The 15213-nt window shown below is 50.2% G+C and overlaps 2 protein-coding genes across 5 annotated transcripts; one reads left to right on the top strand and one right to left on the bottom strand.

The window, feature by feature from the left end:
• Positions 1–81: 81 nt before the first annotated feature.
• On the bottom strand, positions 82–5729 carry LOC144601013 (uncharacterized). 3 transcript variants are annotated; one of them, XM_078412925.1, is made up of 2 exons: positions 5338–5729; positions 82–3740 (listed from the first exon to the last, which is right to left on the bottom strand). In XM_078412925.1, the coding sequence occupies exon 2, from the start codon at positions 3617–3619 to the stop codon at positions 2387–2389; it is 1233 nt and encodes a 410-aa protein (XP_078269051.1). In that variant the 5' UTR covers positions 3620–3740; positions 5338–5729; the 3' UTR covers positions 82–2386. The 3 variants fall into 3 exon arrangements, with proteins under 3 accessions (XP_078269051.1, XP_078269052.1, XP_078269053.1); XM_078412926.1 differs by having other exon boundaries at positions 5476–5729; XM_078412927.1 differs by having other exon boundaries at positions 5671–5703.
• Positions 5730–5945: 216 nt separating this feature from the next.
• LOC144601020 (uncharacterized) lies at positions 5946–12774 on the top strand. Of its 2 annotated transcripts, XR_013548220.1 has the most exons (3): positions 5946–6017; positions 6280–7552; positions 12265–12774. XR_013548220.1 is itself a non-coding variant. In XM_078412943.1 (2 exons), exon 2 carries the CDS (start codon positions 6355–6357, stop codon positions 7333–7335), a length of 981 nt encoding a protein of 326 aa, XP_078269069.1. In that variant the 5' UTR covers positions 5946–6017; positions 6280–6354; the 3' UTR covers positions 7336–9707. The 2 variants fall into 2 exon arrangements, 1 of the variants encoding a protein (XP_078269069.1); XM_078412943.1 differs by lacking the exon at positions 12265–12774 and having other exon boundaries at positions 6280–9707.
• The last annotated feature ends 2439 nt before the right edge of the window (positions 12775–15213 follow it).

Here is a 15213-nt window from a genome sequence, read left to right as displayed (position 1 = left end):
GCATTAAAATCTCAATACAATACAATACAATATATCTTTATTGTCATTGTACAGGGGTAGAACGAGATTGGGAATGCGCCTTCCATACAATGCAATAAATTAATTAGCTAATTAGTATACATTTCTACAACCCAGTGAAACAAAATTAGAAAGAGCTTAAAACAGTATAAAGTTCAAGTAGGTCTGTGCCGGTTCACTGTGCGATGTGACCATCCGGCTCAGCAGGACTGGTTCATAGCAGCTATGGCCCTGGGGATGAAGCTGTTCCTGAGTCTGGAGGTGAGGGTGTAGAAGGCCTTGTAGCGTTTGCCCGATGGTAGAATCTATCAATTCAGATTTTTGTTATTTTTCTTTTAAAATGTTTCTGCAAGTTTCTGCCTACTAAAATGGCATCATGACACACTATAGTTTTTAGGGTCGATTGCTCTACCGTATATCAATGACATTCCAAATGCAGTTTCGTCCAGAGTTCGACTCTTCGCAGATGATGCCATAATTTATAGAGAGATTAAAACACCAGAAGACAGCTTGTCCTTACAGAAGGATCTGGATGCCCTCTGTGAGTGGGGGAAACACCTGGCAGATGTCATTCAATACAACCAAATGTCACACCATGCATGTCTCACACAAGACTAAACCACTTTTATTGGAATACAACATGGGTAGCCATACATTGCTTGCTGTCGACCTACACCCATATCTAGGAGTCGAATTAATCAAAGATTTAAATTAGGCGGCGCATATTAGTCAAGTAACTTACAAAGCAAATAGAACTCTCGGCCTTCTTAAAAGAAATTTCCACGCATGTAATACATCCGTCAAAGAGAACGCCTACAAGTCTTTGGTCAGGCCCAAACTGGAGTATTGTGGAGCTGTATGGGATCCTTTCAAGAACAACAACAAGATCACCCTGGAGAAAGTCAAGTCAAGTTTATTTGTCACATACACATACACGATGTGCAGTGAAATGAAAGTGGCAATGCCTGCGGATTGTGCACAAAAAAGAATTACAGTTACAGCATATAAATAAAGTTAATATAGAGAAGACAAAATTTAGTCCCTGGAGTTATAAAAGTTAACAGTCCTGATGGCCTGTGGGAAGAAACTCCGTCTCATCCTCTCCGTTTTCACAGCGTGACAGCGGAGGCGTTTGCCTGACCGTAGCATCTGGAACAGTCCGTTGCTGGGGTGGCAGGGGTCCCTCATGATCTTGCTTGCTCTGGATCTGCACCTCCTGATGTATAGTTGCTGCAGGGGGACGAGTGTAGTTCCCATGGTGCGTTCTGCCGAATGCACTACTCTCTGCAGGGCCATCCTGTCCTGGCTGTTCCCAAACCAGACTGTAATGTTGCCGGACAATCGCTATTGTTGGCTGCAACCTTCCCCCCATTAACGAACTGTGCACTGCAAGGGCCAGGAAGCGAGCGGGCAAGATCATCTGACCTCTCTCACCCTGGCCACAAACTCTTTGAAGCACTTCCCTCTGGAAGGCGCCTCCGGAATGACAAAGAAGCCACAGCCAGACATAAAAACAGCTTTTTTTCCGCGAGTAGTAGCTCTACTCAATAACCAAAAGTCTGGAGTCTCTTTTTGCTCTGGTTTATTTCACTCACATGTTTAAACCACAAGGTATTCTTAATGTTTTATGCTTTATTCTTAATTCTTTACTGTATGTTTGTGTTGTTACTTGCGAGCAGAGCACCAAGGCACATTCCTTGTTTGTTTACATACTTGGCCAATACACTTATTCATTATATTGTTACGTTTACCAAGGTATGGTGAAAAGCTTTTTTGTTGCATGCTAATCAGTCAGGAGAATGTGGTTGAGAGGGAAAGATAGATCAGTCATGATTGAATGGTGGAGCAGACTCCATGGGCCGAATGGCCAACTCACGATCATAATCATACTTTATTAGGCAAGTATGTTTTGCAACATATTTAGAATTTGATTTGCCATACAGCTATACCAATAAAAAGCAACAAGACACACAAAATACATTTTAACATAAACATCCACCACAGTGATTCCCCCACATTCCTCAGTGATGGAAGACAAAAAAAAAGTTAAATTTCTTCCTTTCTTTGTCCTCCCGCTGTTGGGGCACTTGAACCTTCCGTTGTCGGGGCGATCTTGGCTCCCTTAGCTGGCAGTCAGGCCCTCTGCGTCGGGGGATCTCAGCTCCCTGCGCCGGGCGATCGGACCCTGGGTCGAACCTCCTGCTACTTGAAGCTTCCCGACATCAGTCTCTACCCGAGACTGCGAGCTCCTCGGTGTTGAAATCCACAGGCTGGAATTGGAGCGTCGATCCCAGGCATGGTAAGTCCACGGCCCCACGGTGAGGCTCCAAGTCACTCAAGCAAGGCCACGAGAATGAAGGGATACGGATCACTCTTGAAACACTTGCTGCGGTGGGAAGAGCCGCTCGCCGGCGTGGGCCCGCCGGTGCTGCCGCAGCCCCCGCGAGCTGTCAAACGCCTCACCGCAGTACTGGCAGTCATAGGGCTGGCCACTGGTGTGCATGCGCTGGTGAGACAGGGCGCGGGAGGCCACAGCAAAGCACTCGCCACTCACCGGGCTGGGGATGGGACGGTCGCCGGCGTGCACACGCTGGTGCCTCAGCAGGTTGGAGGAGTGGGCGAAGTCCTTGCCGCACTGGGCGCAGGTGAAGGGGCGCACACTGGTGTGGGTGCGCTGGTGTTCCAGCAGGTTTTTGGAGTGGGTGAAGCCCTTGCCGCAGTCGCTGCAGGTGTAAGGGCGCTCACAGGTGTGCAGGCGCCGGTGTATGTTCAACTCCGGCATCGATTTGAAGGCCTTGCTGCAGTTGGAGCAGGTGAAGGGACGGTCGCTGTCGTGCACCCGCTGGTGCTCCAACAGCTTGGAGGAGCAGGTGAAGCCCTTGCCACACTGGGTGCAGGTGAATGGACGCTCCCCGGTGTGGGTGTGGCGGTGCTCCAGCAGCTTGGAAGAGCGGGTGAAGCCCTTGCCGCACTGGGCGCAGGTGAATGGGCGCTCCCCGGTGTGGGTGTGGCGGTGCTCCAGCAGGCTGTAGGCGTGGGTGAATGCCTTGCCGCAGTCACTGCAGGTGTACGGCCGCTCCCCGGTGTGCAGGCGCCGGTGCACCTTCAGTTCCGGTGATGACTTGAAGCCTTTGCCGCAGTCTGAGCAGGTGAAGGGCCGCTCACCGCTGTGCACCCGCTGGTGCGCCCGCAGCCCCGACGACTGGGCAAATCTCTTGCCGCAGGTGGAACAGCCAAAGGGCCTCTCGCCCGTGTGCACCCGCCGATGATCCCTCAGCGCCGACAACTGGGCAAAGCACTTGCCGCAGGTGGAGCAGGTGAAGGGCCTCTCGCCCGTGTGCACCCGCCGGTGGTTCTTCAAGTCATTTGTCGTCTTGAAGCACTTGCTGCAGTCGGAGCAGCCAAAGGGCCTCTCGTCGGAGTGCACAAGGTTGTGCCGTAGCAGGGTCTCGTAGCGAGTGAAGTTCTTGCCACACTCCGAGCAGTCGAAGGGGCGTTCTCCCGTGTGCGCCCGCCGGTGGATCTTCAGCAGGCACGGGTGCTGCCAGGCCTTGCCACACTCGCCGCACACATAGCGCTTCTCCCTGTTGAGCCCCATCATGTGTTCCTGCACCGAAGCTCAGCCGCACACCAAGCAGATGAGGGAGGGCTCACTGGCCCCCTGGCCGCCTACAATGGCCGCTCGTCCCCATCTCTCCGTCCATGGCAACAGCTCCTAAACCCTGCAGGAGAGGAGCACAGAGGGTCAACAAGCTGGCAAACAGGACATTATTAACACGTGAACATCACTAGTGCTTGAAGGGGGAGGTAAGGGGTGGAAGTGGGTGAGGGGATCAGGGGGGGTGGGGGAAGGAGCGGGTGAAGGGGAGAGTAAGGGAGTAGGGAGGGGAAAAGTGAGGGGTCAGGGTGAGGGGGGAAGTGGGAGAGGGGGGAAGTGGGGGAGGGGGCGCCGAGCATCCGGGCACCGCACCGAGCCTCCCTCCTGCTCCGACTTCACCCGCTATGACTTTTTGTCTTTTTTGTTATTTTTAGTGTGTTTTTTAAAGTTCGTGTTAATGTTCTCTGGTTTCTTTTATGTAGGGAGTGGGGTTGAGGGAATCTTTTTTTCAATCACTTACCTTGTCAGAGATGTGATTGTTTTCTGGATCGTATCTCCGGTCGCACTGTGGCCTAACATCATGGGGCTAGTGGCCCTGCTCGAGACTGACTTGGAGCCCCACCGTGGTGCTGTGGACTTACCATCGGACCCTGCGATCCCTTGCCTGGGATCGACGCTCCAACTGCGGCCTGTGGATTTCAACACCGAGGAGCTCGCAGTCTCAGGTTGACTGATGTAGGAGGCTCGCATTCTGGGGGAGAGACTGATGTCGGGAAGCTCCAAGTCGCAGGAGGTTCGACCAGCCCAGACCCGGGGTCCGATCGCCCGGCGCAGGGAGCTGAGATCTACCCTGTCCATTTCCTGCATCTACCATGTCCAATCCTTTCATAATTTTATATGTTTCTATAAGGTCCCCTCTCATCCTTCTAAATTCCAGCGAATACAAGCCCAGTCGACCCATTCTTTCATCATATGTCAGTCCCGCCATCCCGGGAATTAACCTGGTGAACCAATGCTGCACTCCCTCAAGAGCAAGAATGTTCTTCCTCAAATTAGGAGACCAAAACTGCACACACTATTCCAAGTGCAGTCTCACCAGGGCCCTGTACAACTGCAGTAGGACCTCCTTGCTCCTAAACTCAAATCCTCTCGCAATGAAGGCCAACATGCCATTAGCTTTCTTAACTGCCTGCTGAACCTGCATGCTTACTTTCAGTGACTGATGTACAAGCACAACCAGGATTTGTTGCACCTCCCCTTCTCCTAATATTGGCTCATTACCGTTCCGTGAACCAAGATAGGGGTGCAGGGGTTATGAGAAGGCAGGAGAATGGGGTTAGGAGGGAGAGATAGATCATCCATGATTGAATGGCGGAGTAGACTTGATGGACTGAATGGCCTAATTCAACTCAATAGTCAATAGTCGTTTATTTGTCACATACACATAAATGTGTAGTGAAATGAAACATTACCCGCAGTTGAACAATAAGACCAATAAGAATAATCAATAAAAATGCAATAACACATATAATCACAAACTAACACCAAACAAAAAGAAACATCCATCACAGTGAGTCTCCTCCAGTCCCCCCTCACTGTGATGGAAGGCCAGAATGTCTTTTCTCTTCCCCTGCCGTCTTCTCCCGCAATCAGGCTGTTGGAGTTGCCACGTTAGGGTTAGGGTTAGCTCCTGTCACTTATGTCCTTATACAGGGACAAACCTTGTCTCCGCGCTGGAGTCACACAGGTCTTGCACTCAGCGTAATTCCCTTTATCCCGTATCCGTACACTGCGGACGGATCGATTGTAATCGTGCGTTGCCTTTCTGCTGATGGTTCGCATGTACCTCAGACGTGTACCTCAGACGTGTACCTCAGCCTCCCGCCGCCAGGGGCGCTGCAGTCGAAGGACCAGAAGACGCCCAGCCTTCTTCCCATCTTCATTCACATCACATGCCACTCCTCGGGTCTGCGACCGCAGGATCGCCCTCGGGAAGGGAGGAGGGGGACGGGGAAAGGACGCAGGGCCAAACGACGTCGGCAGTTGTTCCCCACCTGAGCTCCCGGCGCTGAGCGAGCGGAGGCCTCGTCCCGCTTCACGTGACTGGCGAACAGGTGCCGCCCATCCCCGCTGACGGGCAGCGCCAACGGCCAATGGGATCGAGTCCCGCCTACAACGTCATATAGGATGAGGTTCCGCCCCCTTTCTGCGGCTGACCAATCATATCCCCGTCCCCCGGCGCAGGTAAGTGTATCCTATAGGTCGAGCCGCAGCCCCGCTCCTCAGACAGACTGCGCCTCCGCCAATCGGAGCCGCCTATCCCGCCCGACAACGATTGGCGCAGCCGGCCAATCAGGGGCCACGTCCCGCTCCCGGCCCCCCAGATGCTCGGGACCCCCAGGTGCCCGGATGCTCGGCGGCCCCTGGTCGATGCCTCCCCCCTTCTCCCAATTGCCTCCTCACCACCTCTCCCCTCCCATCTTTCCTTCCCCCCACTTCCACTGACTCCATCCCCCTTCCCAACCCCCCCTTCCCTCCTCACCGCTCCCTTCCTCCCCCCCTCCCTCACCCCTCTCACTCTCCCCTTCAAGCACTAGTGATGTTCATGTGTTGGTAATGTCCTGTTTGCCAACTCGTTGACGCTCTGTGTTCCCCTCCTGCAGGGTTTAGGAGCCGTTGCTGTGGACGAACACCCCCCATCTGCTGAGTGCGCGGGCTGAGCTTCGGTGCAGGACCACATGATGGGCCCCGACAAGGAGAAGCGTTATAAGTGCGACATGTGTGGCAAGGCCTGGCAGCACCCCTGCCTGCTGGAGACCCACCGGCGGGCGCACACGGGAGAACGCCCCTTTGACTGCTCCGACTGCAGCAAGACCTTCAAGACGGCGTGGGACCTGAAGATCCACCGGCGGGCGCACACGGGCGAGAAGCCCTTCACCTGCTCCACCTGCGGCAAGAGCTTCGCACAGTTGTTGGGGATACAGCGGCACCAGCAGGTGCACACGGGCGAGAAGCCCTTTGGCTGCTCCACCTGCGGCAAGAGCTTTGCCCGGTTGTCGGTGCTGAGGCGGCACCAGCGGGTGCACAGCGATGAGCGGCCCTTCACCTGCTCCGACTGCGGCAAGGGCTTCAAGTCGATGCCAGAGCAGCTGATGCACGGGCTGGTACACATCGGGGAGCGCCCCAACACCTGCAGCGACTGCGGCAAGGGCTTCACCCAGTCCTCCAGCCTGCTGGCACACCGGCACACCCACACCGGTGAGCTTCCCTTCAACTGCGCCCAGTGTGGCAAAGGCTTCACTCTGTCCTCAAAGCTGCTGAGGCACCAGCGCACCCATACCGGCGAGCGCCCCTTCACCTGCACCCAGTGCGGCAAGAGCTTCACCCGCTCCGACAGCCTGCTGCAGCATCAGCGTATCCACACCGGCAAGCTCCCCTGCATCTGCGCCCAGTGCGGCAGGGGCTTCACCCAGTCCGCCAACCTGCTGAGGCACCAACGGGTGCACGCCGGCGACCGGGCCATCCCCAGCCCAGTGAGTGGCGAGCACTTTGCCGTGTCCTCCCACGCCCTGTCTCACCAGCTCGTGCACACCAGTGGGCAGCCCTATGATTGCCAGTACTGCGGTGAGACGTTTGACAGCTCGCGGGGACTGCGGCAGCACCGGCGGGCCCACACCGCCGAGTGGCTCTTCCCACCACGGCAAGAGTTTCAAGAGTGATCCATATCCCTCCATTCCCTGTATATCCATGTACCTGTCTTAAAGCCTCCTAAACACCCAGTGGCGCAGCGGTAGAGTTGCTGCCTCACAGTGCCAGAGACCCAGGTTCCATCCTGACTGCGGGTGCTGTCTGTATGGAGTTTGCACGTTCTCCCCGTGACCTGTGTGGGTCTTCGCTGGGTGCTCCGGTTTCCTCCCAAACATCAAAGACGTGCAGGTTAGTAGCCTAATTGGCTTGGTATAAATGTAAATTGTTCCCGATGTGTGTAGGATAGTGTTAGTGTGCGGGAATCGCTAGTCGGCACAGGCTCGGTGGGGCCAAAGGGCCTGTTTCGTGCTGTATCACTAAAGTCTAAAGTGCACGGTAGGTGGGAGCATCAGCAGATGCACACCGTGTGCACTGAGTGTGGCAAGGGTTTCACCCGCATGTCCAGCCTGTGGCAGCACCGGCATACCCACTGCGGTGAGCATCCCTTCCCCTGTCCGTCCTGTGGTAAGGGCTTCACCAGTCACATCTATGGAGTCATTTAAGTTCCTTGGAACCATCATCCCCAAGGACCTTAAATGGGGGGCTGAGAATCTATGCTATTAGTTGATATAGTTAATTAGAGATATTGATATTTTGTTGTCCTCTGTAATACTCCTCTGTCTACTCCCTATCATTCATAAAAGGACAAACACATTCCATCCCAATGATAACATTTCTGCCACAAGCATCCATCTTACTGCTTTCTACTGAAAATAAGCATTCATTTTATATTAGCTAAGACAACAAAATATCAATATCTCTAATTAACTATATCAACTAATAGCATAGATTCTCAGAGCCACCATCGACTCCACAGTCAAAAAGGCCCAACAGAAAATGTAGGAGCCATTTATGCTTTAATTTAATTGCTGTCGTTGTATTATGGCTTTGTTTAATATTTCTAGTTTCTGTCTTTTTTGCATGCTTGTGGGTGTGGTTTGATACGTAACGGGATGTGTCCACATGGGAGGAGGCTAGCGTAGCAACAGAGATTGTGGGTCAGTTTAGTCTCGGAGGATGGAGAGAATACAGTTTTTTACCATACTCACGACTGTCACACTCGCGCCAGCTACTCACAAGAACCACACGGTAACGACTACACGGTTTTTACTGTGTTTGAAGAAGAAACAGTTGATAAGAACAAAAAGTTATGAATTACTCTTTTGATTTGTGCTACTTTAATAAAGACCAATTAATCAAGAAACAGCATTTGGAAGATTCGTTTTTGTTATCTCAGAGTGCGGTGTGTGTGTAAGCTATACCTCCATTCCATCCCCGAGCAGTATTGGCTATCGAAGTTGGACTTTGAGAAGGTATAGAAACTGCCATTACATTAGAGTAAAAAACTTCTCTGAATGGATTAGGGTAAAAAACTTTTCTCTGAATGGAGCTAGTGTAAAAAACCTTTCTCCGAATGGAATATTGAGCAACAAAAAAAAATTCGAACAGAAGAATCTAAGAAAGACTTGTTCTACGAGCAAAATCCGATTCAACAGTGGAATTGAAAGAGAAGCTGAATCGCTGCCAGAGATTAGAGCTGAAATCAAAGGAACAAAAATCTGCCGGTCGAAGGCAAATTGACACGGTCTACACTTGGATCATTAGAAGATTGAAGACTTCATTGACCGGGTACCATGAGTAGACAACTGTTTAGTCGTAATTTTAAGTTAAGAAGTCTAAAAACTTAAAAGCCTGTGGGAAATATCTGCACAGGTACTATTTGATACAAGAAGCTTGTTTATGCTACGAGGAGATAAAACCAAACTCGCAGAGCACCAACTTGAAAATTAACAATGTTCTGAACTTCTACAAGATAAGGTGCTCAGCTAGCGATTGTTTACCATAGGTACTGGCCGAAGACTCTCAGCCTTGGAAATTAACGATGTGTTTTGAAAAAATACTCATTCTGTTTTGAGTTCTTCTGGTGTTTCTGGAACGTAGCGATAAGCACCAATTCATCATGGATCTTCCATCAGGTAAGTATGAAGAACCGCCACAGGAGGGAGATGCGGAGCAAAAATCAAGAAGATATGAGAAAAGAGATGTTCAACTTTTGGAAAAAGGAGAGGCAGCCTATCTGGAAAGATGCCAGAAGGAGAGAGACAAGTTGTGGAAGCAGGTCATCAAATTAATTGAATATCAGAAGGAACTAATGGAATCAGATGAGAATGCGAACATTGTACAATCCAATCTTGATCGACTACTTAACCTTTGCATGATTTATTCACAAAATGCTGGAGTAATTCAGCAGGTCAGGCAGCATCTCGGGAGAGAAGGAATGGGTGACGTTTCGGGTCGATACCCTTCTTCAGACTGATGTCGGGGGTGGGACAAAGGAAGGATATAGGTGGAGACAGGAAGATAGAGGGAGATCTGGGAAGGAGGAGGGGAAGGGAGGGACAGAGGAGCGATCTGAAGTTGGAAAAGTCGACGTTCATACCACCGGGCTGCAAACTGCCCAGGCGAAATATGAGGTGCTGCTCCTCCAATTTCCGGCGGGCCTCACTATGGCACTGGAGGAGGCCCATGACAGAGAGGTCAGACTTGGAATGGGAGGGGGAGTTAAAGTGCTGGGCACCGGGAGATCAGTTGCGTTAATGCGGACCGAGCGCAGGTGTTCAGCGAAGCGATCGCCGAGCCTGCGCTTGGTTTCGCCGATATAAATAAGTTGACATCTAGAGCAGCGGATGCAATAGATGAGGTTGGAGGAGGTGCAGGTGAACCTCTGTCTCACCTGGAAAGACTGTTTGGGTCCTTTGATGGAGTTGAGGGGGGAGGTAAAGGGACAGGTGTTGCATCTCGTGCGGTTGCAAGGGAAAGTGCCCGGGGTTGGGGTGGTTTGGGTAGGAAGGGACGAGTGGACCTGGGAGTTATGGAGGGAACGGTCTCTGCGGAACGCAGAGAGGGGAGGGGATGGGAAGATATGGCCAGTGGTGGGGTCCCGTTGTAGGTGACGGAAATGTTGGTGGATGATATGTTGGATCCGCTGGCTGGTGGGGTGGAAGGTGAGAACGAGGGGGATCCTGTCCTTGTTGCGAGTGGGGGGAGGGGGAGCAAGAGCGGAGCTGCGGGATGTAGAAGAGACCCTAGTGAGAGCCTCATCTATAATGGAGGAGGGGAAGCCCCATTTTCTGAAGAACGAGGACATCTCGGAAGCCCTAGTCTGAAACACCTCATCCCGGGCGCAGATGCGGCGTAGACGGAGGAATTGGGAGTAGGGGATAGACTTTTTGCAGGGGACCGGGTGGGAAGAAGTGTAGTCCAGATAGCTGTGCGAGTCGGTGGGCTTGTAGTAAGGTTGCATGAGGTTGGAGAAAAACAACACTTAACACTGTGTTTACAACTACCAAAGCAGCAACTCGAATGGCACACTCAGTGGTTGAAAAAGAGGGCAGAATTTTTTGATGGTTTCATGGCTAATGCGGAAAAGTGGTTGTCAGAAACCATAGCTCAAACATTGCACTCTGCAGTAGAAGGTGCGATGCAACAAGGTGTTGAAGTGGAAGAAGAAATTACACCTCAGGATAGTGTCTCAAACGTTTTAACGTGCAGATCCAGACGTAAATCTGATTCTGTAGCCAGTTCAACTACGAGGGACTCTGCTCAAATGGAAGCTGAAGCTGAGATGGCTGCTCTCTCGCTAGAAGCTGCCGCCTTAGAGAAAAAATATGAGATTGAGGAACAAGAAGCCAAGCTGAAGAGAGAGAAGGAACGGTTGGAAATAGCCACAAAGCTGGCAGCTGCTGGGGCAAGGAGGGACATACTGGAAGGCCAAAGATCAAAATGCGGCTCGAGAGTATCTCAGAAGAAGAGTTCCTTAATCCAAGAAGGAGCTACTAAGATGAAAACAACAGCTAAAGTCAACCCACAGCCAGAGCCAGTCTGGTCTCGTGACGCCAACCTGGCACTGAGTAAGTGGATGGCCGACAAAACTTCACCAAAGCAACCAGGTGCTAGACCGAAGCAACCTACCTTTGGGATGTCTGTTATGGCTCGAAATGAGCCAACATCTGCACTAAGCCAGAGATCTCAAAATGAATTCTATGAATTGGTAAGGAATCAAACGAGACTCAGCGAGCTCATTGTTCAACAAAATCTTTCTGCCACCTTACCCCCAATGGAAATTCCTAAATATGATGGTGATCCTTTACAATATGAAACTTTCATAGTAGCGTTTGAAGAAGGAGTGGAAATGAAAACTACAAGTCACAGAGATCGCTTACGATTTCTGGAGCAATACACAAGCGGATATTCAAACCAGCTTGTTAAAAGTTGTCGACATTTGCCTGCAGATGAGGGCTATCAAATGGCAAGAGCGTTGCTTGAAGAGCATTTTGGTAACAAACAGAAGATTGCTAACACATACATGAAAAAGGGCTTTGCTTGGTCAGTGTGAGAGACAGGATGATTAAACCACCAGGGACAGGAGGATTAAATTACTACCGTTCTTGTTAAGGCACTGATAACATGGTACAAGGACAGAGATAAGCTACACAAACAGCTGTAATCTTAATAAAATGCCTAGGCAGCAGGAAATAGGGGAAAGGGTTAGGATGAGTCATGTGGATAACTACTGCGCTTGCTTAATGAGGTAAATGAATATTACATATACGCCCCTGATCGGGAAACTGCTAATTACCATGCACATGCGATGTATGATCTGGGAGGTACCCGAGGCGGTACCGAAGATTGTGCACCTCAGCGCTCTGATTGGAAGGAGCCCGAAGGGGAGGGGGATTCAACGAAATTGTATTGTATAAAGAGAAGGCACTGTCTTTATCTCGCTGTGTCTTGGTTTGGAGAGGCACCCGGCTCTGCAGACTCGTGAATAAACAGATTTCTTGTTTCCACGACTTTGTCTCTGGCATCGTGATTGTGGGCACCAAATTACATCTCACAAGCTTGGGGGCTCGTCCGGGATCGCCACTTCGACCGCTTGGCGGAGGCGCGGAAGGATGGGAAGGCGCACCCTGCTGATTTCAGCAGTCTCTGATCTCCTTTATTTACATCAGCGGTTTGAGCGAGTGATATCCGGACAAGAGACTCGTGGAAACAAGAGGGAATCCGGAGTAAGGAAGGGATCAATCGAGCAATTTCTGTGCACAGGACCCGGGTAAGAAAAGTGACTATTAAGTATTACTCGGGCGATTGGGTTCTGTCGGACGGGAGAGGTCGGACAGGGAGGATGGGTAATCAATGTGTTAAGAATAATGACCCAGGAGATACACAATGTGCCAAGGAAAAGGGACCAAGGGAAGAGGGTCCTCACATTCCGCCCGATAGTCCGTTGGGGCGAATGTTGCAACTCTGGGGAGAAGGTGGCACTGGGGGTAAAAATAAGGAGACTATGATTAAGTTCTGTTATTTTGATTGGCCAAAGGAACCAATAAAAGGGAGTTCAGTCTGGTGGCCAGGGGGTATGGGGAGAAAGCAGGAACGGGGTACTGATTGAGAATGATCAGCCATGATCACATTGAATGGCGGTGCTGGCTCGAAGGGCCAAATGGCCTACTCCTGCACCTATTGTCTATTGTCTATTGCCACGACTGGGCTCCGATGAGGATTGGGTATGGCAGGCATTAAATGTGTTTGTTAATTCAAAAGCTTCCCCTAATCTGGAGGAAAGTTGTTATGCTTGTAAGGGGAAAGCGAAGAATAAATCCTGAAAGAATCGCAGGAATCACAAGCTTGCCGATGCCTCGGAATAAATATTAAAGGAATATAGTAGAACTATAGAAGATAGAAATAGCGTAATAGGTAGCATAGTGACTATAGGGACGGAACGGAGTGAGAACAAGGACTGCATTTAAACTGACTGACCAAGTGCACTAACATAAGACGAATACAATGAATAAAATAACTGCAGTTGAACTACTATAGACAATAGACAATAGACAATAGGTGCAGGAGTAGGCCATTCAGCCCTTCGAGCCAGCACCGCCATTCAATGCGATCATGGCTGATCACTCTCAATCAGTACCCCGTTCCTGCCTTCTCCCCATACCCCCTCACTCCGCTATCCTTAAGATCTCTATCCAGCTCTCTCTTGAAAGCATCCAACGAACTGGCCTCCACTGCCTTCTGAGGCAGAGAATTCCACACCTTCACCACTCTCTGATTGAAAAAGTTCTTCCTCATCTCCGTTCTAAATGACCTACCCCTTATTCTTAAACTGTGGCCCCTTGTTCTGGACTCCCCCAACATTGGGAACATGTTTCCTGCCTCTAATGTGTCCAATCCCCTAATTATCTTATATGTTTCAATAAGATCCCCCCTCATCCTTCTAAATTCCAGTGTATACAAGCCCAATCGCTCCAGCCTTTCAACATACGACAGTCCCGCCATTCCGGGAATTAACCTAGTGAACCTACGCTGCACGCCCTCCATAGCAAGAATATCCTTCCTCAAATTTGGAGACCAAAACTGCACACAGTACTCCAGGTGCGGTCTCACCAGGGCCCGGTACAACTGTAGAAGGACCTCTTTGCTCCTATACTCAACTCCTCTTGTTACGAAGGCCAACATTCCATTGGCTTTCTTCACTGCCTGCTGTACCTGCATGCTTCCTTTCATTGACTGATGCACTAGGACACCCAGATCTCGTTGAACTCCCCCTCCTCCTAACTTGACACCATTCAGATAATAATCTGCCTTTCTATTCTTACTTCCAAAGTGAATAACCTCACACTTATCTACATTAAACTGCATCTGCCATGTATCCGCCCACTCACACAACCTGTCCAAGTCACCCTGCAGCCTTATTGCATCTTTCTCACAATTCACACTACCCCCCAACTTAGTATCATCTGCAAATTTGCTAATGGTACTTTTAATCCCTTCGTCTAAGTCATTAATGTATATCGTAAATAGCTGGGGTCCCAGCACCGAACCTTGCGGTACCCCACTGGTCACTGCCTGCCATTCCGAAAGGGACCCATTTATCCCCACTCTTTGCTTTCTGTCTGTCAACCAATTTTCTATCCATGTCAGTACCCTACCCCCAATACCATGTGCCCTAATTTTGCCCACTAATCTCCTATGTGGGACTTTGTTGAAGGCTTTGTGAAGTAGGAAGTTCCCCGTATCCAAAGCGGATATTAAAAAACACTGAGAAATGGAAAAAAAGGACGAAAAAATTGGTTACGAAATGGCCCACGGAATGATATAAATATGATATAAATTTTGATATAAATTTTGATATAAATTTTGATATATTTATATTTTGATATAAATATGTGTGATGAAATGGGAGTGTTAATTAAGAACTATAAGCCTAAGGATAAATCAGAAACCCGAGTAACGAAAAAGGAAAAAGAACTAGACGTACATAAATTGTTTAGAATAGAAGGAGAAAGGCTGAGGAAAGCATACCAGGAAAAGAATACCACCCTAAACAAGGGTGAAAACCCCCCAAAACAGCATGAAGGTCAGGAGCTTCAGGAGAAAAAATCAACTCTGTACCCCAGCCTATGGGACCCTGGGTATCCCCCTCCCTATTCCGGCCAGGACGGAACAAAGCAGTGCCCTTTGGTAAAAGGGAATAGTGGAGATAGAGGGAGAAGTCACAACTTGGAACGATGAGCAAGACATAAAGGAATATAGACAGAGAAGGGGGCAGCGAGAAAAGGAAAGGATGAAGCAAGAAGCACGGGAACTGGAAGCAGACATCAAAAGGCTGCAGGGCCTCAGGGACCTCAGGGACAGAAAGATTTATGAGACCCATCAGGCAGCAAATGAGGAGTATGAGGGAGGCAGCAACGCAGAATCACAGGCAAGTAATCAACAGGCATCAGAGAGAGGGCAAAACTGAGAATGAAGCAGAATTAGAAAGTGATGAGGGCAACGCCGGG

The sequence above is a fragment of the Rhinoraja longicauda genome, chromosome 16 (assembly GCF_053455715.1).
Source record: "Rhinoraja longicauda isolate Sanriku21f chromosome 16, sRhiLon1.1, whole genome shotgun sequence".
Lineage (NCBI taxonomy): Eukaryota > Metazoa > Chordata > Chondrichthyes > Rajiformes > Arhynchobatidae > Rhinoraja > Rhinoraja longicauda.
This window is presented reverse-complemented; position numbering and strand designations above follow the sequence as displayed.

Coding starts and splice junctions, on each gene's coding strand:
- LOC144601020 (XM_078412943.1), top strand. CDS start 6,355: ATGATGGGCCCCGACAAGGAGAAGCGTTATAAGTGCGACATGTGTGGC.
- LOC144601013 (XM_078412925.1), bottom strand. CDS start 3,619: ATGATGGGGCTCAACAGGGAGAAGCGCTATGTGTGCGGCGAGTGTGGC.